Raw genomic sequence first — 22,875 nt, 5'->3', positions numbered from 1 at the left:
TCCCGCCCTTCCTGCCTCTTCCTCCTTCTGCCCCCAAAGAAATAATGTTTCCCTCAAGAATGAAAAGCTTCTCTTTGTGGCCGTTTTTAATTGCCGTGTTGTTGTGCCGAGTGAATGAGTGGCAGCCCAAGGGCAGCAGCTGAGTATAACAAGAGCCAGGCAGTAAATCCCTCGTGGGGGCCAGAGCCAGCTGGCCTGGGAGGCAGGCCCACTCCTCTGCAGCTCCCAACCGGGGCCTGCGGGAGGACCAGCCGCCCTGAGTCAGGGAAGTGGGAGCGGGAAGCCAAGGGAGGGATGGGAGGGGGTGTCGTCGGGGACCCTCTTAGGGCATCCTCCCCGCCTGGTCATCTCATCCGCTTCTCTGCTGTTTGTTTTTCAGACGGTCAGCATCAATAAAGCCATTAATACCCAGGAAGTGGCCGTGAAGGAAAAACACGCCAGGAATATCCTTTTGGACGGTGCGCCAATGGTGGGCGGGACGATGCAGGGGGTCCCCTTGGGGGGAGCTTCTGCCTGGTTTGGGGGGCTGGAAGGGGGAGCAGCTCTCCTGCCTGGGTCTAGTGATCAGTATTGGAGGCGTGAGCCGCCTCATGATTAATGGATGAGAGAAGGCTAAATCTAGAAAGGAACCTTCCAGATGATCCAATTTACAAATGATGCTGTGTACCCTCCTGCCACTTGTCTTCCCACCCTATTCTGGATGGAGTTCGAGGAATGCGCCATTGAGTTATTTAGGGCCCAGAAGAAGGGCTCAGCCACATTTCGAGGCCTCGGCCCCCGTGTGAGCTCTCCAGCCCTGCCTTTGTCCTTAGGGCTGGCCGTGCTGGCTACCCGCTTGGCGCAGCCAGTAGCTTGTGGGAATAGGGTGAAAGTAGACTCTATTGAAGGTCTCTGCCTTGTAAAAGTGGCAGGAAGAAAGGCCAGTGGGTGCTTCAGGCTAAGGAAGTGGGATCTCCCATCATTCAGAATGGCTAATGGGAGCTTGTTTGGGGGACTCGGGTCCCCTTAAGGGAGCCTTGGAAAGTACATCCCCCAGAAAGGGGGAATGGGAAGGCCTGCTCCCAGAGAGAAGCCAGGGCTCCAGGCTTGAGTGGGGCCATGTAGAGGCTCCACTCTTGGCCTCTGATGGCGTCCCTGAGGTAGAAGCCAGGTAGCATTCAAGAGAAAACTTCAGACCAGCAGCCCTGAAGATCGACTCAGGGTAAACCAAAGGTGCCTCCAGAGAGGCTGAAACTCTTTGTTGGGGCCACGTTGAACACGAAGAATAGAACAGAGCCATTGGGACAAGGCCGAGTAAGGCTGGGGCTCAGACAATTCGCACCATTTGTAATGTCACGGTTGCTGTTCTGAGGCCATCCAGGCCCCAGCAGGAAGGCATGCAATAGCTCAGGTCCAATGGGCTGTAGTCCCTGGTTCAGGCCTTCCTGAACTGCAGTGATTGAGAAAAAGGCTTCCTGGACTTAGCCAGAAAAAACCACCCCATCTCTGAGCTGGTAGGAGCAGCCAAAGCTGCCTAGTCCAACCTGTACCTCCATAAGACCCCCTTTAGAGCCTCCGAATACTTCCCAGCTTCCATTTGAGACCTTTGGTGGAGGAGAAGCTCCAACCAGCCAAGGTGGCCACTCTATGGTAGAGGGTTTTCCTTACAATGAGCCTAAAGGTGTCTCTCTGCAGCTCACTGGGAGCGCTCCTGTCTTCTCAGGCCAAGCAGAGCCCATTTAATCCATCATCCACATGACTTTTAAATGCTTAGGTGGTTGGGGCAGCTGGGTGGCTCAGTGGATTGAGAAAGGGAGGTCTTGGGTTCACATCTAGCCTCAAGACACTTCCTAGCTGTGTGACCCTAGAAAAGTCACTTGACTCCCATTGCCTAGCCCTTACCACTCTTCTGCCTTGGAACCAGTACACAGTGTTGATTCTAAGTCAGAAGGTCAAGTTTTTAAAAAATACGTAAAGAGCTGGAGCCAGGATCTCACTGATGTGGTCATTCTCTCCAAGATGCAGATCTCCACCCATCTCTTCCTCTCCATCTCATGAGATTTGACCATGTCTTCCCTTCATTGCATCATGGGAGTTAGGGGTCCACCCGATATCCCGGAGGCTTTCTCATATTCTCTTGTCATGGGCTTCCCATCAGTTATCCCTGACTTATGGGCAAACCCCTCATTCTCATGTGCTGTCCTTGATGGTTCTACTGTCCCAGAAGGGTTCTTCCTCTCCTGGACCAAGTCCCGAGGATCCTTATTCCCAGGCCCGATTGGAACAGCCCATTCTATTTCCCTCCATTTCTTCAGAATGATAACTAGCAGGTTTGCAAAGTGCTTTACAAATAGGTTCTCATTGGATTGTCACAATAACCCTGAGATGTAGGTGATGCAGAGCATCCTACACGCTCCCACAATGCCTCTCTCCCCTGCCCTCTGGACAAGTCATTTTCAATTCTCCAGCCGCTCCAGTGTTCCAGCACCCCCAGGCATAGAACAGGCTTTGAGATTACTCAAGACAGTCTGGTCCATTCCACTCCTCCTGATTTCTGGGCCTTGGAACATGGCCATTTGTAGTGGAGGCAGACAGACAGACAGACAGACAGACAGAGGTGACACTGAAAGTGGATAGAAATGGATGACAATGGATAGATATCCTGACGGAGCAGCAGGGCTCCTTAACCTTGTTGGTAGTGTGGACTCCTCTGGCAATCTTTTGAAGCCTATGAACCCCTTATCAGAATAATATTTCTAAAGACATTAAATAAAATACATAGATTAAAAAGGAAACTAATTGTATTGAAATAGTTATTGGGGCAGCGAGATGGTTCCGTGCATAGAAAGCCAGACCCAGGAGGTCCTGGGAGATGGAGGCATGCCCTTGGGCAAGTCATAGACAGCCCACTTGCCTGGACCTTACCGCCCTTCTGTCTTGGAACCAATACTTCGTGTCAGTTCTAAGACGGAAGGTTATCACAATTATTCTAAAATAAAGCTCACAAGCTGTTCTTAGAGGCTCCTGGGGAAGCTGCGTGGCAGCCGGTGGGGGACGCTTCTCCGCCATGGGCCGGAGCGCCTCCAGGACGTTGGTGAATTCTCATGGAAGCCGACATCTCTGTTGCCCTGTCCTCCTGGCCAGCCAAAAGCCAGATCCAGAAGAGCTGCTCCCCTCCCTCTTCCTTCTGCCTGTTCAGGGATCGAATGATTCTGAAATCCAGTCAAGGACTTGGCTAACTGCTTCATAGCAGCCCAGCCCAGGCCCTGCCCTTGTCTGCCCTTAACGCAGCCTTTCCCCTTTGGAGTGTTCTTTCTCTGGCTTGTACCAAGCGGCTGGAAATAAGGGGTCCGAGTGGCTTGGTCTGGGTGAGCCCTACCTACTAGGACGGAGGACCACGGCGGAGCAGCCACAAGGCTAGTCCAACAAATGAGGCGTCTGCATGCTTCAGTGAACCCTCCTGGGCTGTAGAGAGACACGGAAGGACATTCGCTTTGGAACCAGAAGACCTGCCTGTGAATACCAACGGCCTAATTTCTTCCTCAATCACCTTGAGCACATTGCTTAATCTTGGGTCTGTTGGCCCGGGTTTCCTTCTCTCTAAAACGTCTGGATTCCATTATTTCTTTCTTATTTTAAGTAAGATTTTTATCCCTATGTTCTCTTTCTTATATCACCACAGTTATCTCAAGTTATCTGCCCCCCTCCCGAAGCCCCTTCGACTGACCAATGCCTTGAAAAGGGCTGAAACCACGCACGATGTGGAACGCCCGCGACCTCCTACTTCCCCGAGGGGGTGGGTTGGGGCGGTCCTCTCCCATCGCTTCATCTGAATCTTGCTGGGACGTTCACTGCATCGCGTTTCCTTTTGGTCTTTTGGTGTCCTCGTTATTGCCTCGACTCTCCTTCATCAGTTCAGAGCGGTCCTTCTGTCCTTTTCTATTCGTCTTGTAAATGGCACGTATTCTTTCTAGAGGAGTGAGTCTGTGATTTCTCCTCCTCCAGGTATTTCTATGTAATATATACTTCCCTAGTTCATAATTTTTGTAAGGATAGACATGGGAAAACTACCTTTAGCTACGTGGCTCCAAGAATATTGCCTCGATGTGATCCTTGCGCACTGGGCGGGGGCCCGAGGTAAGAATGAACAGTGTCGGAGGTCATCGTGTGCGTATGTGTAGGATGGGGCAAGACGCAGCCAGCCCTGTAAATACTGGCAGGAAGGAAGCAGACGGGGGCGCCCCAGGAGTCCCATGAGCAGACCAGACCGGTGGCCTCGTCCGCGCTGCTTACATGGGCGGAGGCGGGTCCCTGAAGAGGCAGGACGCCAGGACCCACTTGATTGATAAGAAGGCCGGACATTCTAGGCCCACGTGGCTGTGGGGAAATTAAAATCAATCTCCAATCATTATTTGAATTATTATATTAAATTATTTGAGATTCATTTTAATTTCTGCCTGGACACGGCTGCAGAACAGAAATTGAAGAGAGTAAAGCAAAGGCCTCCCCCGGGGGGGGGGGGCACAGATGGAAGCGTTTAGAGGGCGAGAAGTGACCGTGGGAGCCGGGTGCCCTAAGGGGGGGGTGTCACCATGGGGGGGCACCCAAAGACTAGTAAGGCCTCTAGGTCCCAAGACACTCCCAAGGCCTCGTGCCCGCATTTTCCTTAATGCCCCCTCACCATGCATCCTGGGAACGCACCACGAGAAAGGGGCACAGACCTTCTGGTCCGTCGTGAACCGTCTGCCTCTCTCCAGCAACGCTGTGCTCTGCTGGAAGTTTTGCCACGTGTTCCACAAACTCCTCCGGGATGGGCACCCCAACGTGAGTCACTGGGACCTGGGCCTGGGCACGGGAGGGCGGAGCACGCTGGAAAGAGGCCGTGGGACCTTTCCCCATCCCGGTGGCCCACTTGATCTTAACCGTGGACGGCCCATGTTGTCCCCTTGTCCCGTTCCGTCAGCAGACTCTCCCTCCTCTTCCTCCCCAGACTTTTAGAGGGTAAGAAGTGGCGGTGGGGGCCGGGCGGCCCACTGGGGAGCCGCCCTCTTCCCTGGGCAGAGCCGCCTCTCTTCTTCTCCCCAGGTCCTGAAAGACTCCCTGAGGTACAAAAATGAACTCAGCGACATGAGCAGGATGTGGGTGAGTTTGGAGGCGGCCTTTGGCACTGGGGGCTTCTTTTGAAAAAAAACGTTTACATTAATAAGTATTTGTTTTCTCTTCTTCCCATCGCCTGCCTTCCCCACCGGAAAGAAAGGAGGGAGGAGAAGGGAACAGAATTCTTGTAATAAAGAGCAAAACAAATTCTCTTATTGGCCGCGGACAAAAACGTGTCTCTCCCTGCATCTTAGCTACAGGTCTCTTCTCTTAGATTTGGAGTAGGACCTGGGTTCGAATCCCAGCCCTGCTCCTGGAAGGGTGGTGAGAGGCAGGAGGCCGTGCCCTGGGAGCATCAGTGAAGGGATGGGGCCTGGGAAAGACGTGACGTCAGGCTGCATTAAAATCTGCAGCGCTCCCCCGTGGGTGGGGATTAGACGTGCCCTTCCAAGGGAGGCCCGGAAAAGTGCGGGGAACTCCCTGAGAGGCCCACTGGGGCTCAGGGTGAGGACGCCTTCCTCCCCGCGGAAGGACCTGCCACCAGAGGCCATGGATTCCAGCTCATCCATGGGGGCGTTAAAGCAAAGGCCAGAGAAACACTCAGGGTTCTTGGAGTGGGGATTCCTGTCCAGGCACACGTTGGACTGGGTGGCCCTAAGCCTGTCATTTTCCCACTCTCAACTGAGAGTGAGTGTGTGTGTGTGTGTGTGAGTGTGTGTGTGTGTGTGTGAGTGTGTGTGAGTGTGTGTGTGAGTGTGTGTGTAAGAGTGAGTGTGTGTGAGTGTGTGAGTGTGTGTGAGTGTGTGTGAGTGTATGTGTGTGTGAGTGTGTGTGTGTGTGAGTGTGTGTGTGAGTGTGTGTGTGAGTGTGTGTGTAAGAGTGTGTGTGTGTGAGTGTGAGTGTGTGTGAGTGTGTGTGTACATAGAAAGAAATCTGCATATTGTATATGAAGAAAGAAAGAGGGAGTGAGACAGAAAGAGAGAAAGTGTGAAGGGGTTGATGTCATTTAATTTACTTTTTTCCTATGAAGAAGCACTCATTTTCTTTCCCATCTCCCTCTCAAAAAGAAAGAAAGAAAAAAACCTTATACCAAATAAACTGAGTCAAGGAAAATATATTCCTTCATTGGCCGTGTTCTTTTTTTTCAAATTCTCACCTTCTATCTTAAAATCAATACTGTGAATTGATTCCAAGGCAGAAGAGTGGTAATGGGGTTAAGGGACTTGCCCAGGGTCACACAGCTAGGAAGTGTCTGAGGCCATATTTGAACCCAGGACCTCCCAGCTATCCTCTGAGCCACTCAGCTTCCCCCTTGCTATCATTTTTTAAGACAGGAGTGCAGCAAGGGCTGAGTAATTGGGGTGAAGTGACTTGCCCAGGGTCACACAGCTAGGAAGTATTTGAGGCCAAATTTGAACCCAGGACCTCCTTTCTCTAGGGCCACCCAGCGGCCTGCCTTTTTCATCTGTAAAATGAGGGGTATGAAGAACGTGATTTCCAGTGCCCCTTCTACTAAATCCCATGATGCTTGTCACTCCCCTATCCTTTCCCTGGTAGCCATAGATAGAAGAAAATTGACTCATTTCCAACTCCCAGGTAGCTCTCCTTCTTCCATGAGAATACAGAGAAACGAAGGCCTCCACCAAATGGTGGTCTGGCCCCTCGCCCTGTGTGGACTTGGGGTGGGTGAGGATTGGGGGAGCGGTGCGTCTGCCCCCCTCCAGCATCCTCACCAGGAGGACCCCAGGACTTTTAACCGTCACGGGCTGGGATGGAGCACTTTGCTTCAGTCTATAGTTTGGGGTCGCTGCTCTCTAAAGGCTTTCCTACTTCCTCAGAAACAGGGCCACTTTTTGACAACACCTATTTCCAGGGTATGGCTACTCTGGTGGGGGGGCCCAGGAGCCTAGGAACAAAAGAACGAGCTCTCATGGGCTCAAAGGAGCCAAGTTCAAATCCTACCACTGATGATCCTAGCTTTGTGGTCCTGAGCAAGTCCCTTCCCCTCCATGGGCTTTGGCTTCCTCATCTATAAAACAAAGGGGTTGGAGGAGAAGGCCTCTGAGGGCCGCCTCACGAGGACCCCCAGATCGGCGAGGCTGGGAGCCTCTCCTCTCTCAGATGCCCTCGCTAGCTAGCTGGCCCCAACCTTATTCCTCTCCTTCCTCTGGCAGGGTCACCTGAGCGAGGGCTATGGACAGCTCTGCAGCATCTACCTCAGATTACTGAGAACCAAGATGGAGTACCACACCAAGGTGAGCCTTGCCCTCTCTCTGTGTCCCCCAGAATTGCCTGCTGTCCAGACCAGCTTTTCGAGGCGCGAGTGAGCTGGAGGCTCCCCAGGCTTCTCTCCTGGGCTCTCTGCAAGCACTCTGTGCCTCAAAAAGAATTCCCAGGGGGAATCGGGATGGAAGAGACAAGGCTGGCAAACCCTTCTTCTCCCCTAGCCGTGCCACCCTCCGCTTCTGAACTCGGGCGTCTTGGCCTCCCTGATCCGGCCACCCCCTCCCTTTGCAGTCCCCCTGGCTCCTCCAATGGCATCCCGTCTCTACCTGGGCACAGAGCGCTCCCCCAAGCCTGAAAAGTGCTCCCTTCTCACCCCGGGCTCAGGGAATCGGTGCCCCTTTGAAGCCCAGCTCCGGCGCCCTTACCTTCCAGGATGGTGCTGAAGAAGCAGCCAATGTAGGCACAGCAATAGGCTGACACCTTGAGCCTTGGAACATAGACTCTCCATCTCTCCCACATCTGGGCACGATGGGCTGGGCTGGCTGCTCCTCAATGCTTACGAAAGCGGGTCATGACACCGGTTGGCCCTGATTGCTCAAATGTGTGGGGGAATGTCGGCCAAAGCTACCTTTGCAGTCACCTTACCTTCCTGTTGGCCCTGGAACAGAGTCGAGTGTCCCAGGCACGCTATTACATTATTGGTGGAATTGTGAATCAGCTTGATCTTTTAGAGAGAGCATTCTGGCTAAATACAGTAATTCAGCACTACTTTGACCCACTGATCCCACCTTTCATCCAGGCAAGTGGAGCCTAAAGATAGAGTTAAAAAGGGGGGGAAAAAGATCCATTTGTACAAAAATATTCATAGCAGGTTCATAATACAAAACAAAATCTAGAATATCTTTAATGGTTAGGGAATGGCTACCCAACACAGGCTGTCCACAAGTATAGATTATAATTGTACCAAGGGAAGAAAATAGACACACATCACAGAGACAGAGAGGAGTACAGCAGCCTCCCTACAATTCTGTGGCACAATCAGAAAAGGACCAGGGTCAGCAGGAAACACAGAGGCCACAAGTGATTGCCAGTTGCTCAATTACTTATCAAAGGTGGTTTTTTATTACACAGCTATTAAGGAAAAGAAGCCTTTCCCTTTGTTTTTCTTAAGGTCATTTCGAAGGGGCAGCTAGGTAGCTCAGTGGACAGAGAGCCAGGCCTGGAGAAAGGAGCTGAAAATAAGTTTGACTCCCACAGTCAGGAAGGGTTAACCCAGAAGGCAGGAGAATGCCAGCATGGACTCTAAATTTGCAGAGGATAATAATACTGAGTCGTTGCTAGCATTTATGGAGTGCTCAGAGGCTTGCAAATATTATCTCATTTAATCTGCACAACAATCCTGGAAGAGAATGCTCCTATTATCCCCATTTTGCAGATGAAAAAACTGAGGCAGACAGGTAAAGTGACTGGCCCTGGGTCACACAACAAGGAAGGAAGGGGGGGAGAGAGAGAGGAAGAGAGGGGGGAGGAGGGAGAGAGAGAGAGAGAGAGAGACAGACAGAGACAGAGACAGAGAGACAGAGAGAGACAGAGACAGAGACAGAGAGAGAGACAGAGAGAGAGAGAGACAGAGAGAGAGACAGAGAGAGAGAAGGAGAAAGAGAGAGAGGGGGGGAGAGAGAGAGAGAGACAGAGAGAGAGAGAGAGGGAGAGAGAGAGAGAGAGAGAGAGAGAGAGAGAGAGAGAGAGAGAGAGAGAGAGAGAGAGAGAGAGAGAGAGAGGGAGGGAGGGAGGGAGAGACAGAGAGAGAGACGGAGAGAGAGACAGAGAGAAAGACAGAGAGAGAGACACAGAGAGAGAGAAGGAGAAAGAGAGAGGGGGGGAGAGAGAGAGAGAGAGAGAGAGAGAGAGAGAGAGAGAGAGAGAGGGGGGGGGGCAGGAAGAAAAGAAAGAGGAAAGGATGGAGGATGGAAGGAAAGAAGAGGGAAGGAGGTAGGAAGGAAGGAGAGAAGGAAGGGAGGGAGCGAGGGAGGGAGAGAGGGGAAAAGAGAGGTAAGAAGGAAAAGAAAAAACTTTGGATATTCTCCTTGGTGAATGTGTCCAAAGAAAGCATCTCCATATGGGGGTACTCTCATGAGGACTCAGCCCCATCCCACAGAGCCCTAGAAAGAGAGGGAAGGCTTCATGATAGAACCCAGCAGCCTGAACCACTCCACCACACCTGCCCCCATTGACTGAGCTGAGCGCCCTACTCAGGAAAAGAGGCTGATTCTCTGCTCTGACTTCCTCCCTTCCAGAACCCCCGATTTCCAGGCAACCTCCAGATGAGTGACCGACAGCTGGACGAGGCAGGAGAAAGCGATGTCAACAACTTGTAAGTGGTTCTCCCTCCCTCACTGAGCCGGAGTGGGAAAAGGGCTCTTTGAGCTCCTGTCTCCTCCTGATACCGGCTGGCCATGTGCTTGCGTGCCTGCTCTGCCTAGGATCCTGATGGAAAGAGAGAGGGCAGGAAGGGATGTGGCTTTTTGACTGGCCCTTACAGATGAACAATGTTTGCCAGTGGGGTCCCACTCTCTGGGCTGCCTGGCTATACAGGCAGGGGCTTCCTGGGCATCCCCCTTCACCCAGAACTGCCTTCCGCCATCTTCCTCTGCCACACTTTCCTGCTCGTCCTATGATCTCTTCGCCCTCGGCATGGCCCTTGCCCTTTTTGTTCCGATCTCATTGTAAGGTGTGGGAGGGCAGCTGCCTCTGTGGTAAAGGCATTTGCAGAGAATGGGAGTGGGGGAGGCAAAAAGAGTGCTTCGGGGGCTGTGGGCTCCAACCCGTCCACTCTTTTCTCTCTGCTCCAGTTTCCAGCTGACAGTAGAGATGTTTGACTATTTGGAGTGTGAGCTGAACCTCTTCCAAACTGGTGAGTCTCCTTCGCTTCTTCTGTTCAACTACAGGATGGCTTGCCCGGCTCCTAGGCCTGTGCCCTGCCTATACCAATTCTGCTGTCCAGTTCTCAAAGCCCAGGGAACAATGACTTGATGCCAGGATACCCTGAGCGCCCTATCTGAGCAGAGACCAGGTTCACCCTGGTTTTCTCCCCAGAGTATCTGTCCTACGTTCCCAGGATCTCCTGGTGGCTCTTCTAAGAACATTTGGACCTGTCTGGCCACCACCAGGCTGGGCAGCCCCTAAGGCACAGTCCTTTGTATCACCTCCTTTCCGTGTTCTCTCTTCCCTGAGAATGTAAACTGCTTGAGGGCAGGAACTGCCTTGTTAGATTTGAATCCCTGGTGGTTAGCCTGTGGTACAGCTGGTGCATCATCTTTAACCAGTGCTCTAGGTATCTCCCAAGGGTTGGCATTCAGGTCACAGTTCACCCGCCAGACAACAAGCATTGGTTCATATCTCTCAGGAGTGCGGGGGTCTATGCTAAGCCCTAAAGAAAAAGGGAAGAAGAAGTCCAGCCCTCCAGAAGCTCACGGTCTAACATCGGCACATTCAAAATATGTACCGAGGAGATGCAATCAAATCCATGAGTTAATACTTATGAAGTGACTACCCTGTGCCAGGGACTGTGCAGAGCCTAGAAAGACACAAATGAAACAGTCCCTGGCCTTACAAGGAAAACGGTGCTGCGGCTCCTTTGATGCCAGGCAGCAGCTACCAAAGTCTCCTGGCATCCTCCAGTTAAATACTGTGGTGGCATTTCCTCGGCAGATTTTGGGGGCATGTTCCGAGTGGGTCAGGATGATTCTCTCACTTCTCAGCACTTCCCCATCCTGTCCAAGGAAGCAACAACTTCCTTGACTTTCTTCTCCTTCCCTTGAGGAATGGCAAAAGAAGGAAGAACTTTCTAACAATCGGACTTCTTTCACAATGGGTTGAGCCACTTCTCCCAGTGTAGAGATCCCTGCCCTGGGTGACACTTGAGCAGATGCTGGATGATTGCCTGCCGGGAGGTCTGCCAAGGTCCTCTTGGGTCCTTTGCAATCTGCTCAACCAACCAACAGACATTTAGTAAATGCCTAATAAGTGCTGGGCACTGGGCTGGCACCAGAGACTCAAAAGATAAAAATGAAGTAGCCTTTGCCCTCAAAGAGTTCATGTCAAAATGTGAGGAGAGGAAGAGCAGTGTGGACAAATACGAAGATATCAAAAGTAAATATAAGATTATTGGGCGGGGAGGGGGGCCAGGTCTGAGCAGAGGAAGGGATCAGGAGAGGCTCCAAATAGAAGAAGATGGTACTTGAGCTGAGCTTCAAAGGAAATGAGAGATTCCCAAAAACGGAGGGAGGGGAGCATCAAATGCACTCTATGTAGCCCACCCTGACCTTATTATACCTAGAAGGTGGTGAAATCTTCCTAAAACTTGGGCCTGTCATTTCAGTGCAAAATGGGAGAGAAAACTCCAGACATCCACAAGACCAATTAAAAAGAACCCATTCCGCTCCACTTTATTTAGCAGAATCCTGTGAAAATGTCAGAGAGGTTCCTTTGGAACAGAAATACTAGTTCCTGCCCTGCTGGATCTCTTTCAGATCTGGGTCAGGGTATGGGGGCTCCCTCTGTGAGAGAGCAGAGAGTGCACAGATGAAAAACAAACATGGCAGCCTTTGGGAAAGAAATGGATGAACGCTGGCATGCAGTCATCTCTCCCTCCTGATCTAGACTAATGGATCACTTTAAATCCATTTATATTTACAATTCCAAATTCATTTGCCGTGTCTGTAATTCCAAATTCATTTACATTTTGCTTTGGAATATGTTTTTGTTTCTATATCACATGTGGGTGTGTTTGATGTTCTGAGAATTTACTTCTGACCAAATAATGAATTTGAATAACTCAGGAAGAGCAATTAGACTCCTGCTGCTGACAGAGAGGAGACTTATGTGCCAGGCACTGTGCTAAGCACTGGATAATGTGTGTTTTTAAAGATATAATCCCTGCCCTCCAAGAGTTTACATTCCAATAGGAGATAACAACACACAGGGTTGTCGAGATGGGGTAGGGGAATGGTGGACAGTGAGATGGCCAGGACGGGTGGCTGGAAGGGATGTAAAGCTGAAGCAAGATCTGGCACTGAGGACCAGTCAAGAGATAGCATGAGCTAGCTTGCACCCACTCATCGAGGAGGTACATGGGTTGAGCCATGGCGCAAGAGCTCTAAAGATAAATAGATTTAACTTCGCTTTCATCTGAATCCTGGAATCCCTGCCTGGATCTGAATGTTCCAAGTATGGAAGTCTGTGTCTTAATTCTGGTATAAAGGAAGCTGATCCAGGTAAAAGGAGTAGTTTAGAAGAGACAGACAAGATGGTGGTTGGGCCTGGATGGATAGCTGAATGGCAAAAGGGATGCGAAGCTAAAACACAGTCCTGTAACTAGAGCCATCCAGGAGACAAAGTGGCTAAGTGACCCTCCTTTGCATACACTAGGCCAAGCAGATCTGCCATCTTTGTCTAGACTGCCTGTTTAGTTGGTTTGTTTGGGTTTCGTTGTGTTTTTTGTCACATACATTCAGTCTACATCACTTAAACGTTGCCATTTGAGAGGCCTTCTTTTCCTAGCTCCTGCTAGTCTCTTGGTAATGGTCAAAATCAATACCAAAGTACAAAATAAAATGAGATATATACTATGCAATTAAAAGAACCCCAACCTGACTTATTCAGCAAGCTAGTTATGCTACTAAATGGAAAAAAAAGAGAAAAGAATAGACATTGACACAGAACACCACTATTTCTTAAGGCAATTTAACCACGGAATTCAAGTGAGAAGTCCACAATGAGAAATCCAAAAGAGCTTAGAAACCAACTTAACCAGCAAAAACCAAATCTCTTTGCCAAGTAGAATGATGTAGCAAGTAGTAGAAATGGGAAGGTACATGGCTAGGAAAGGCAAAGGAAAAAACAAAGTGTGAGAGTCAAAAACAACTCCTGGACTTTGAGGGTACTTGGGAAGAACTGGTTTAGAGTGGAAGATGAGAAACGAGAATGGGACAGGGCTCAGATATGAGAAGCTGTAGCCATCATTGGAGACCAACCGAGCATGTTCTTGACACTTGGTCTTAATTGCATTTCAGCATTTTGTGATATTAGAAAATGTAAGCTCCTAGAAGGCAGTGACTATTATAGTTTTATGTCTGGAGCTCTAGCCCCCAGCACCATGCCTGGCACACAGTAAGTGCTTAACGGATGTCTGCTAACTAATTGACTAACTCTGAAGAACCAGATCAGGGAAATGGGGCTGACTCCAGACCATGATGTTGGAATCTAAAGAAGTCCAGGGGCTCAGATGAAGGTCTCCTCAGGTGAGAGCAGGCCATCTCTCTCTCTCTCAACGTTCTCCACACTGCTAAGAGGGAGGACTGTGGCTCTCTCCCTGTGTATCTGCCCACAGTGGCTGTCAAAGAGACTCAGACACGTCCGTCTGCAGGAGCAGGAATGCCCCGTCAGGAGGCCTTGGGTCCTGCTGGCTCACTGCCCTGCGGGATCCCTTCCTCTGCTTTCTCTTCCTCCTCCCCGGCCCAGGATGAGGCCTTAACTTCAGCCCTTTCTCCTTCCTTCCTAGTGTTCAGTTCCTTGGATATGTCCCGCTCTGTGTCGGTGACAACAGCAGGTCAATGCCGCCTGGCCCCGCTGATCCAGGTCATTCTGGACTGCAGCCACCTGTATGATTACACCGTCAAGCTACTCTTCAAACTCCACTCCTGTGAGTCTACCGTTTGGCATCATCGTTCCTCCCTCTGGGTCGTCATTGTCCAGAAGGAGGCCCAGAAACGGGGGGCTGTCACTAGAGGGGAGGGTTGTGTCCAGCACTCCTCCCATTGCCTCCATGTCAGGGGACCCCTCGTTCCCGTCCTACCTGTCACCTTTCACGTTTATTTCTTCCATTACGAGCATCTCTAGAGGCCAGTCTAAGTCACCCCATTGGTGTATCCTTGATCACCTCTGGAATAACTGAATCTACAGACCTTCAAGGGCCGAGCCAGTTAGGGAAGGAGGACTTGAAGATTCCGGAGCCCCAGTAGGTCAGGAAAACCCTCTTTGCAATGGAATTTGGCTCAGAACCTAAGAACCAAGGCAGCGATAGGCTACGCATCATGGTGTCCCACCGTCCTGGAGGGAAGGACATGACTTTCCCCTGTGAACATTCTCTTCTCTTAACCTCCAGCCTGGCATTGTTGTCCAGACCCCAAAACACCTCATAGGTGCATTGATCAACACGTACGAAGGACTTAATTCAAAGTCTTGAGTTCCCATTTCAGTTCTATTTCCTTAAATGACTTCAAGCAAGTCGTTTCACCAGGCCAGACCAACAGGCTCCTTTTCTGAAAATGACGAGGTTGGGATGGATGGCTTTGACAGGCCCCAATGTTGGGACTGCCTCAAAAGCAGGCCAGGCCTCAGAAGTCTCCTAAAGGGCCGCCAGGTCTCCCACACGCCGTGTCCTTCAGGCTTCCTGCTGACTCACACCCCTGAGGAACCCAGAGGCAGAGACGGTGTCATCCCTCCTTAATTAGCTGACCAGCCTCGAAACCTTAGCCCAGCTCCTTTCCCAGGACTTCCTCTCCTTCCTTCTCTCTGTCTCTCCTTTTCTCAGTCCTTTCCTTCCTGGATCCTGCCCTTCAGAGTAGCTCAGTTCTTCTTTTTTTTTATCTTAAAAACCCTTCCCTTCCATCTTAGAATCAGTACCATGTATTGGTTCTAAGGCAGAAGAGCAATGGGGGTTAAGGCTAGGAAGTGTCTGAGATCAAGATTTGAACCCAGGGCCTCCTATCTCTGGACCTGGCTCTTACTCCACAGAGCCATCTAACTGCCCACTCTCTGCTTTTTAAACTCTACATTCTGTCTTAGTAACAAGTCTAAGACAGAGAGGCAAGGCCTAGGCAAACAGGGTTAAATCACTTGCCTCCGAAGTGTCTAAGGCCAGATTTGAACTCCCAACTCCAGGCCTGGCACTCTATCTACTGGGCCACCTCACCCACTTAGCTTATTTCTTTCTGATCTCTCCCAGGTCTCCCTGCTGACACCCTCCAGGGCCACCGGGACCGCTTCCTGGAGCAGTTCAAGAAGTAAGTGACTTAGAGCTTAAGGCCTTCTCTGAAGCCGTCACATCCATCCTCCTGAGAGGCCCAAGAGAAAGAGTCCAGGGGTGGACAGGGAATGCGTTGTGAGCCTGGGAAGGGAGATTTGCATTTTACAGGGGAAAACCAGGGAGGAAAACTTGTGAAATCCTTGTCAAGAGCCACCTAGCAGTAAACAACCAACATCACAGAAACAATCTTACCTTTTGACTATAATTCTACTGCTGGAAATGTCCTCTGAAAGGGTTTCTTTCTCATGTACGAGTAGGAAGGCCGGATTAGATTAAGGACCCACAGAGCAGATTATAGGTGCTCTGGGTGTGGGGTGTCAGGGTCCCGAGGGAGGCTGTATGGCTTAATAGAGAAAGCACCTGCTCCCAAGTCGGAGGTGCTGGGTTCTAATCCTACCCCTGATGCTTACTACCTGAGTAAGTCACTTGAACATTCCTTGGCTGTTTCCCATTCAAAAATGAAGTGAATTGCATTAGGTGGCCCTGGAGGCCCTTTCCATCTCTAGATCCATAATCTTATAAGTTCTTCAAAATTTTTCAAAGCATCTTTTTTTATAATTGTCAAAAAAATTAGAAGCCGCCCTATAGAGCACTAGTTATATAAATGTGGCACGTTCATGTCATTGATCGATCAATTAACAAGCATCTTATTAGGCACCCGCTAGGTGCCAGGCTTCAGGGATACAACGACACAGACCAAACATCTGCCCTCAAGGGTCTTCGATTCTGCCCTGTGACCAAAGGCTGTAATGCAATTAGGATGGACAAATCTATAAAGAAATCTGGAACCCCTGGATGAAATTATGGAAAGGAAAAGCAAAACCATCAGAACAGAGTGCAGAGCTCTGACTGCTCCTCTGCTTGGACACCAAGACACAGCACTGAATCAGAGGCAGAAGGACAAAGTCAAACATTAACAGACAGCAAACAGATCATCCGCATTTCCCCAAGCGAGCAGAGCAAGCCTTCGGTCATTCTGTCTCGACTTCCTTTCCTTCCCCTCCGCAATAACGTCCCGGCGGTGAGAAGGGCCAAGCGTCCTGCCCTCACCCTCTGCGACAGATGTCCGGCCCCAAGACTGGAGCCAACAGAATCCTTGTCGACCCAGAGTTGAGTTTCTCTGAAAGTGAACAGAGGACAAGCTCAGGGTCAGGTCGACCTCCTGGTTTCCCTGTTCCGTTTGAACAACCCTGTAAATAGCCCATTTAGCAGTCAGCCATTACGGACTTATTAAATCCCAAGAGGCCAGCCCGGAGGCTCTCTTACTTGAATGTTAAATACGTGTTGCTTATGAGAGTGGAAGAGTCCATTGGCCTTGGCTCCGTTTCAAAGGGGAAGAGACATTTAACTCCATCAAATTCTCCTGCTTCTCAATGAGTCTTTCCAAACAAGTGCCCCCATTTTCCTCTTCTTCTACCCCAGCATTTGGCTTCTCACTGCCCTTGATCAGAGACAAGGTAGCCTGGAAGCAGGTTCGATTCTTTTGGAGACAAAAGAGAATGGATCATAGAGATTCGGATGATCGTGAATTAATGAAGGGGGCTGAACCAGAGAGGATTCTGAACTCCAAATGAATAGGAGAATGGGACTTCTGAGAACCTGGGACCCTCCTCTTTCTAAATCATGAGTCTGGATTCAAGATAAAAGGGGAGCGGAAAGGAGAGACTTTGTCTCCCTTATCTCAGTCTCCTACCAAGATTCGGACTTAAGAGAGGAGTGTGGATGGTCGCACTTGGGCAATCTGTACCACTTACTAGCAGAGGGAGACACAATTGTCTTTCTGCACCTCCGTTGCACCATCCAACAAATTCTCAATGATCTACTTGTGGTCTCTACCCAGGAAGTATTTCTTTTTTTTTTTTAACCCTCACCTTCCATCTTGGAGTCAATACTGTGTGTTGGTTCCAAGGCAAAAGAGTGGTAAGAGCTAGGCAATGAGAGTCAAGTGACTTGCCCAGGGTCCCACAGCTGGGACGTGTCTGAGGCCAGATTTGAACCCAGGACCTCCCGTCTCTAGGCCTGACTCTCCATCCACTGAGCGACCCAGCTGCCCCCGGAAGTATTTCTTTAAGGCAGACATACAGATTCTTCCTGTCTTCAGCTGGTAGGATCTCAAGAAGTACAACCGTATTTGAAAATGTCTCTAGGCTAGACATAATCAGATACCCAAAAAAGCCAATATATGCCAACGGTAAACAGAGGTCAATCTTGTATTATTGATCTGTTTGGGAGTTCTTTGAGCTGCTGGAAACCTACTTTGCCAGGGAAGTAGTTGTCGTAGCCCTTGCTGCCCTTGGTGGCATCATAATTGCATATAAATGACATAGAGAGATTCCCATGGACAGCACAACCCTTCAACATGGAGAGGGGGAAGAAGGAAGCAGCCTTCCTCTCTGCTCACCGGGTGCCTTTTCCCCCCTAGGTTGAAAGATCTCTTCTACCGCTCCAGCAACCTGCAGTACTTCAAGCGACTCATCCAGATCCCCCAGCTTCCCGAGGTGAGGCTGCCATTGGTCCTGGGGCTCTTCCTTCCCTCCCGAGGGCCTGGCAGGACTGGATGGGAGGGGACTAGAGCATGACACGGCTTCAGCCCGCGTCTTCTCTCTTCAGAACCCACCCAACTTCTTGCGGGCCTCCGCCTTGTCGGAACACATCAGCCCTGTGGTGGTCATCCCAGTAGAGGCTTCCTCCCCAGACAGCGAGCCCATCCTAGAGAAGGATGACCTCATGGAAATGGACGCCGCTTCTCAGCAGGTGAGGACCTCCCGAATGGAAACCGAGGGCTTTGGCATGCTTGAAAGTCAAGAGAGGGGGACGGGAATCCAAGGCGGTGGGGAGCCAAGTGGTGTTTTCTACCTCGGACACGACTTAAGCAGACTCAGTGACAATATTTAGGCCCCAAAGAAGAATTATTCGGCTGTCCACTCAATGAGGCAAAATGCCAGCCTGTGCCAGGTCTGGGAATTTGCCTGGCCTTCCGTGAAGAAGTCCTCTCACTCGAGGAATGATTTATGCCTATGCCTGAGCCCCTCCGTGGCCTTTGTGCTTTCCTCTGGTTGTCCCCGGCTCAGGGCTTCCCTGTCCTTAATCCCATGTTTCTGTCCCTCCTGACCACTGCAGAATTTCTTCGACAACAACAAGTTTGATGATATCTTTGGCAGCTCATTTAGCAGCGGCCCTTTCAACTTCAACAATCAGAATGGCATGAGGAGCAGGGAAAAGAAGTAAGTCCCAGAGAACACCCCCTGCCTGGGTCAAAATGGGAGGGGGGGCAGCTGGGTGGCTCTGTGGATGGAGGGTCAGGCCTAGAGATGGGAAGTCCTAGGTTCAAATCTGGCCTCAGCCACGTCCCAGCTGGGTGACCCTGGGCAAGTCACTCGACCCCCATGGCCTAGCCCTGACCACTCTTCTGCCTTGGAGCCAATACACAGCATTGACTCCAAGATGGAAGGTAAGGGTTTAAAAAAAAAGGGAGGGAGGATGACATTGTCTCTGTTAGTCATTAGAAGGTGATCCACAGCCTCCTTCACTCAGACTCAGTCGTCTCCCTGATCCCATTAGAAGGACCTGGAAGAACCTCCAAAATGTTGGCTCTTGCAGCCTCCTTGAGTAAAATTGGAAAGGATTTGGGGCATCATCTAGTTCAGTCTCGTCATTTGACTGCTCAGGAAACTGAGGCCCAGAAGGGATTAGCAACTTTAGGCAAAGTCCCAGGAACCTCATAAATGTAGCAGAGTTGGAATCTAAATTTAGGTCCTATGAATTGAGATCCATAGCCCTTTCCGTGAGGCCTCCATGCTCACCCATGCAGTAAATGGTAGAGCCAGGATCTGAACCCAGGTTTCTAACTCCAAATCAGGCTCTCCAACTTGAGGGGAGCATCAAATGAGGCTTCAAAACTAGGAACCACATTCTATGCCTAAAATTGGGCACTGGAGATCTTTAGAACCTCCCCCCAACGTGCCACTCATTTTACACATCCTCTCCTAACTCTTCATGCTTGCCTCAATTTTTAAAAGAGGTTAATCCGTGATGCAAAAGCAGTCTTTTTTGTTTCCTATTTCTAGGGATACCTTGATTGATCATCTGTATCGGGAGATCAATGGACTGAAGAAAGAGCTGGAGAATGTCAAGGCTGAGGTATGAGCTTGGTCCTTTGGGACTCTTTTGTTCTGGGACCCCTTGATCTTTGTTACAGTCTAACACACTCTTCAGTAATTCAGAGAACTTGTGTCTGTTGAAAACTCCAGAAAGGATCTTGTCATTCCACCAATAAAGTGGTCTCTCGACCATGCATTTCTCCCAGTAAATCACTGCACTTGCTCTTTGGTGGACAGTATTGCCCGTGGCAGCAATGGCCATCTGGGCTGGCCATGACTGAAGAGACCAGTGGAGGTCCTGCAGCTCTCCCCTCTCTGTGACTATCCTTTGACATAGCTGGTGGCCATAGTTGCTCTTTGGAGAAGGCCCACCTCATGACCTTAGAGCAGCCTTTCCTTCCCTATTCCTGATCTTGGCCATTAGCCCACTGCCTGATGGCTGGCATCAGATCCAGCTTCCCCAGTGTTTCCCACACCAGTCCTGCTTCAGGCCTGGCTCCTTCCTTCCCTAAATGTCAGATGGTTTGGCAGCTTGAGTGGCCACAAGAGCTCAGGAAGCAGTTCCTTGGGATGATACTAGATCGGTAGATTGAATCCCTCCTTCTCCTGTGGGGTCTGGACGCTATAGAAGCAGGGGGCACCGTTCTCATTGCCTGAGGTCTCCTCCCAGAAACACCTGGCCATCATGCAGCTGAAGGGCCGGATCAGTGAGCTGGAGGCAGAGCTAGCAGAACAGCAGCACCTACGCCAACAGGCTGTCGACGAAGGCGAATTTCTCCGGGCTGAGCTGGATGAGCTCAATAAGAAACGAGAAGACACCGAGAAAGCCCAGCGGAGCCTCACGGAGATCGAAAGTGAGAGGCCAAGAGGGAAGGGTCAGAGAGGGATGGAGGAGGAGAATCAGGCACGAAGGCTCTAGATTCAGCCCATTGCCAAAGGCCTTTTGGCATCTCTGCTTCAGTCAGTGCTCATGGTAGATAGAAGATAGAACAAAGAAGGGAGGGGAGAGAGCTCTGGGATGGGTGGAAGATGAAATGACTAAAGAAACCTTCTGAGCATTTAGATTGATTAAGCAATACAAGCCAATTGACCCATAAATCGGTACCAGGCCTCTTCCTCAGCTTGGGGCTGGACCCCAAATATAAGGGGAGATACACTTTTATACAATAAAAACAATTAATAGAATGCACTTTTATTTGTATATATAAAAAATAGATACACTTTTATACAACAAAAACAATAGAATACACTTTTATTTGTATATATAATAGAGATACACTTTTATACAACAAAAACAATTAATAGAATACACTTTTATTTATATATATATAATAGAGATACACTTTTATACAACAAAAACAATAGGATACACTTTTATTTATATATATAAGAGATACACTTTTATACAATAAAAACAATAGAATAATGCCAATTCATTAAAAGAAATCAATACAACATTAAGTAATCTGATTTCTAATTGGCTGAAAAATTAGGGGCTTTCTGGAGCATACAAATAACTACAAGTCTCTGCAATCAGAAAAAGAGGTGTCCCACCTTGGAAAGTGCTAGGAAGTTGCCTTACCCAAGGGGCAGCTGGGTAGCTCAGTGGATTGAGAGCCAGACCCAGAGATGGGAGGTCCTGGGTTCAAATCTGGTCTCAGACACTTCCTAGCTATGTGACCCCAGGCAAGTCACTTTAGCCCCCATTGCCTAACCCTTTCTGCTCTTCTACCTTGGAACTAATACATGACATTAATTCTAAGATGGAAGATAAGGGTTTTTTAAAAAGAAAAATGTCATAGAAACAAATAGAGAAGTATCCAAGCTGTGGCTCAGAGCAAGCCAACGACCAAAGTTCAAGTCCTGCCTCTGCCCTATCCTGTCTAGGCATCATTTAATCTCCAAAATGGCAAATGGCAAATGGCAAGTTACATTGGTGAAGGAAGTGTCCTAATAGAGTTCTCTTCACAAATGAAACCACCACGCTGGTCCAAACCCCATCCTGCATGCAGAATACCTATAAAAGTAAATATGATGAAATATTAAGGAAGGGCCAGCACTTAAGAGCACCTTGCAAGACCAACTTGCATCCATTGGCACACTCATAAGGCAAAGAAAATAGACAACGAGATGAACATTTTTATTTTGAATCTGTGTGTACTGATCTGTATTCAAAGTGCATTTTCACAGGCAGGAGAAACTAGAGAAGATTCCTAAAAAGAACAATCAGTAGACTTTTCATCACCAGTTAATGCATTGAGTGACACAGTTTGCCTTATTCATACTGGGGGCTAGGAGTGATGGGGCCTGAGGGACGAGGGTTACAGGAAAGCTTCCAGGGGGAGAGAGAGACGGGACGTGTGCCGGAGAAGGTGGCCTTGATCCCAGGACTCCTGCTCCTTCCTCCTGAGCTGGCCCAGGCCCTCACCATGGCCCTTACCCTTACAGAGAAAGCTCAGACCAATGAACAACGTTACAGCAAGCTGAAGGAGAAGTACTCAGAGCTGGTCCAGAACCACGCGGACCTGCTGCGTAAGGTAGGTCGTCCAGCCCTGAGCTGGCCCCAGCTGAGATAGTCCCACAGGCCTGACTCTCCAAAGGGCTTATCTCATCAACCTGAAATGGAGGGACATCCCCAAGGGCTTCCAGTAAGGCAACAGCCCTTCTCTCTCCCACCTCTGGCAAAAAAAAAAAAAAACAGCCATGGGAGGACATGGCAAAAGACTTCAAGTCCTGGGGAGAATGGTACAATAGAAAGTACACACTAACTCTAGAATCGGAACACCTAGGTTCAAATCCCATTTCTTGATACTTACTAAATAATTTTATTTTTACTATATAATTAATTATAATATATAATATAATAATATATAATTAATAATAAAATAATTTACTAAATCATTTGATTCACTGACCTTCCCAGGGCCTCAGTTTCCCCATCTGCAAAATGAGGAGATCGAGCTAGAAGTTAGGCTTCTGAGGGCCCTTTTAGCTCTGGCTCTGGGAGCCTGTGAATGGCCCAGAGCAGCATCTCTTTTCATTCTTTGGGCTTGTCCAGCCTTCTCAAGATTGTTGCTTCTGCACACAAACAGAGCAAGAGCAGATGGGGGAAGAGACCTGAATTCACTGACTGTGGCTGAGTCTCCCCAGAAGCCTGGCTTTCCAGCTCCCCGCTCTTCTCAATTACTGTCTGAGACACCAAGCCCCAGTTGAACGATTCACCATCTGTTTTTCTTGATAATGGTTCTCTGAATATTTTAAGAATAAAGCTTTTTCTGAGAGAGCCTCTTCCCCTGAGGGACCAGGGATGAATGCTGGGTCTGGTTTCCTGCCCAAAGCTTCCAGGGCCAGGCTCTTCCCATGTTCCCAAGGGGAAAGAGCTGG

At 49.6% G+C, this 22,875-nt stretch overlaps 1 protein-coding gene and 1 long non-coding RNA gene across 8 annotated transcripts in view; one reads left to right on the top strand and one right to left on the bottom strand.

Moving 5' to 3' along the window:
* Window positions 1-22,875, top strand: part of HIP1 (huntingtin interacting protein 1) — a 121,978-nt gene that overhangs the window by 79,331 nt on the left and 19,772 nt on the right. For all 7 annotated transcript variants that reach the window (XR_008916866.1, XR_008916865.1, XR_008916867.1 and 4 more), the window contains exons 2-15: window positions 380-443; window positions 4,661-4,803; window positions 5,065-5,121; window positions 7,251-7,331; window positions 9,600-9,676; window positions 10,155-10,216; window positions 13,865-14,005; window positions 15,311-15,368; window positions 17,814-17,889; window positions 18,002-18,145; window positions 18,512-18,615; window positions 19,459-19,531; window positions 20,162-20,345; window positions 21,940-22,028. Coding sequence is in view for 4 of the 7 variants with exons in the window: in XM_056819783.1 (XP_056675761.1) it covers window positions 380-443; window positions 4,661-4,803; window positions 5,065-5,121; window positions 7,251-7,331; window positions 9,600-9,676; window positions 10,155-10,216; window positions 13,865-14,005; window positions 15,311-15,368; window positions 17,814-17,889; window positions 18,002-18,145; window positions 18,512-18,615; window positions 19,459-19,531; window positions 20,162-20,345; window positions 21,940-22,028 (1,353 nt within the window). In the remaining 3 variants the exon portion in view is untranslated. The remainder of the gene's footprint in view (window positions 1-379; window positions 444-4,660; window positions 4,804-5,064; window positions 5,122-7,250; window positions 7,332-9,599; window positions 9,677-10,154; window positions 10,217-13,864; window positions 14,006-15,310; window positions 15,369-17,813; window positions 17,890-18,001; window positions 18,146-18,511; window positions 18,616-19,458; window positions 19,532-20,161; window positions 20,346-21,939; window positions 22,029-22,875) is intronic.
* On the bottom strand, window positions 16,006-17,631 carry LOC103093226 (uncharacterized). The gene is made up of 3 exons (XR_463587.3): window positions 17,474-17,631; window positions 16,658-16,871; window positions 16,006-16,511 (listed from the first exon to the last, which is right to left on the bottom strand). It is a non-coding gene; the product is annotated as an uncharacterized LOC103093226 (long non-coding RNA).

Source organism: Monodelphis domestica, chromosome 2, assembly GCF_027887165.1.
Source record: "Monodelphis domestica isolate mMonDom1 chromosome 2, mMonDom1.pri, whole genome shotgun sequence".
NCBI lineage: Eukaryota > Metazoa > Chordata > Mammalia > Didelphimorphia > Didelphidae > Monodelphis > Monodelphis domestica.
Note: the sequence above shows the minus strand (reverse complement) of the source record. Positions and strands in the feature narration are given on the sequence as shown.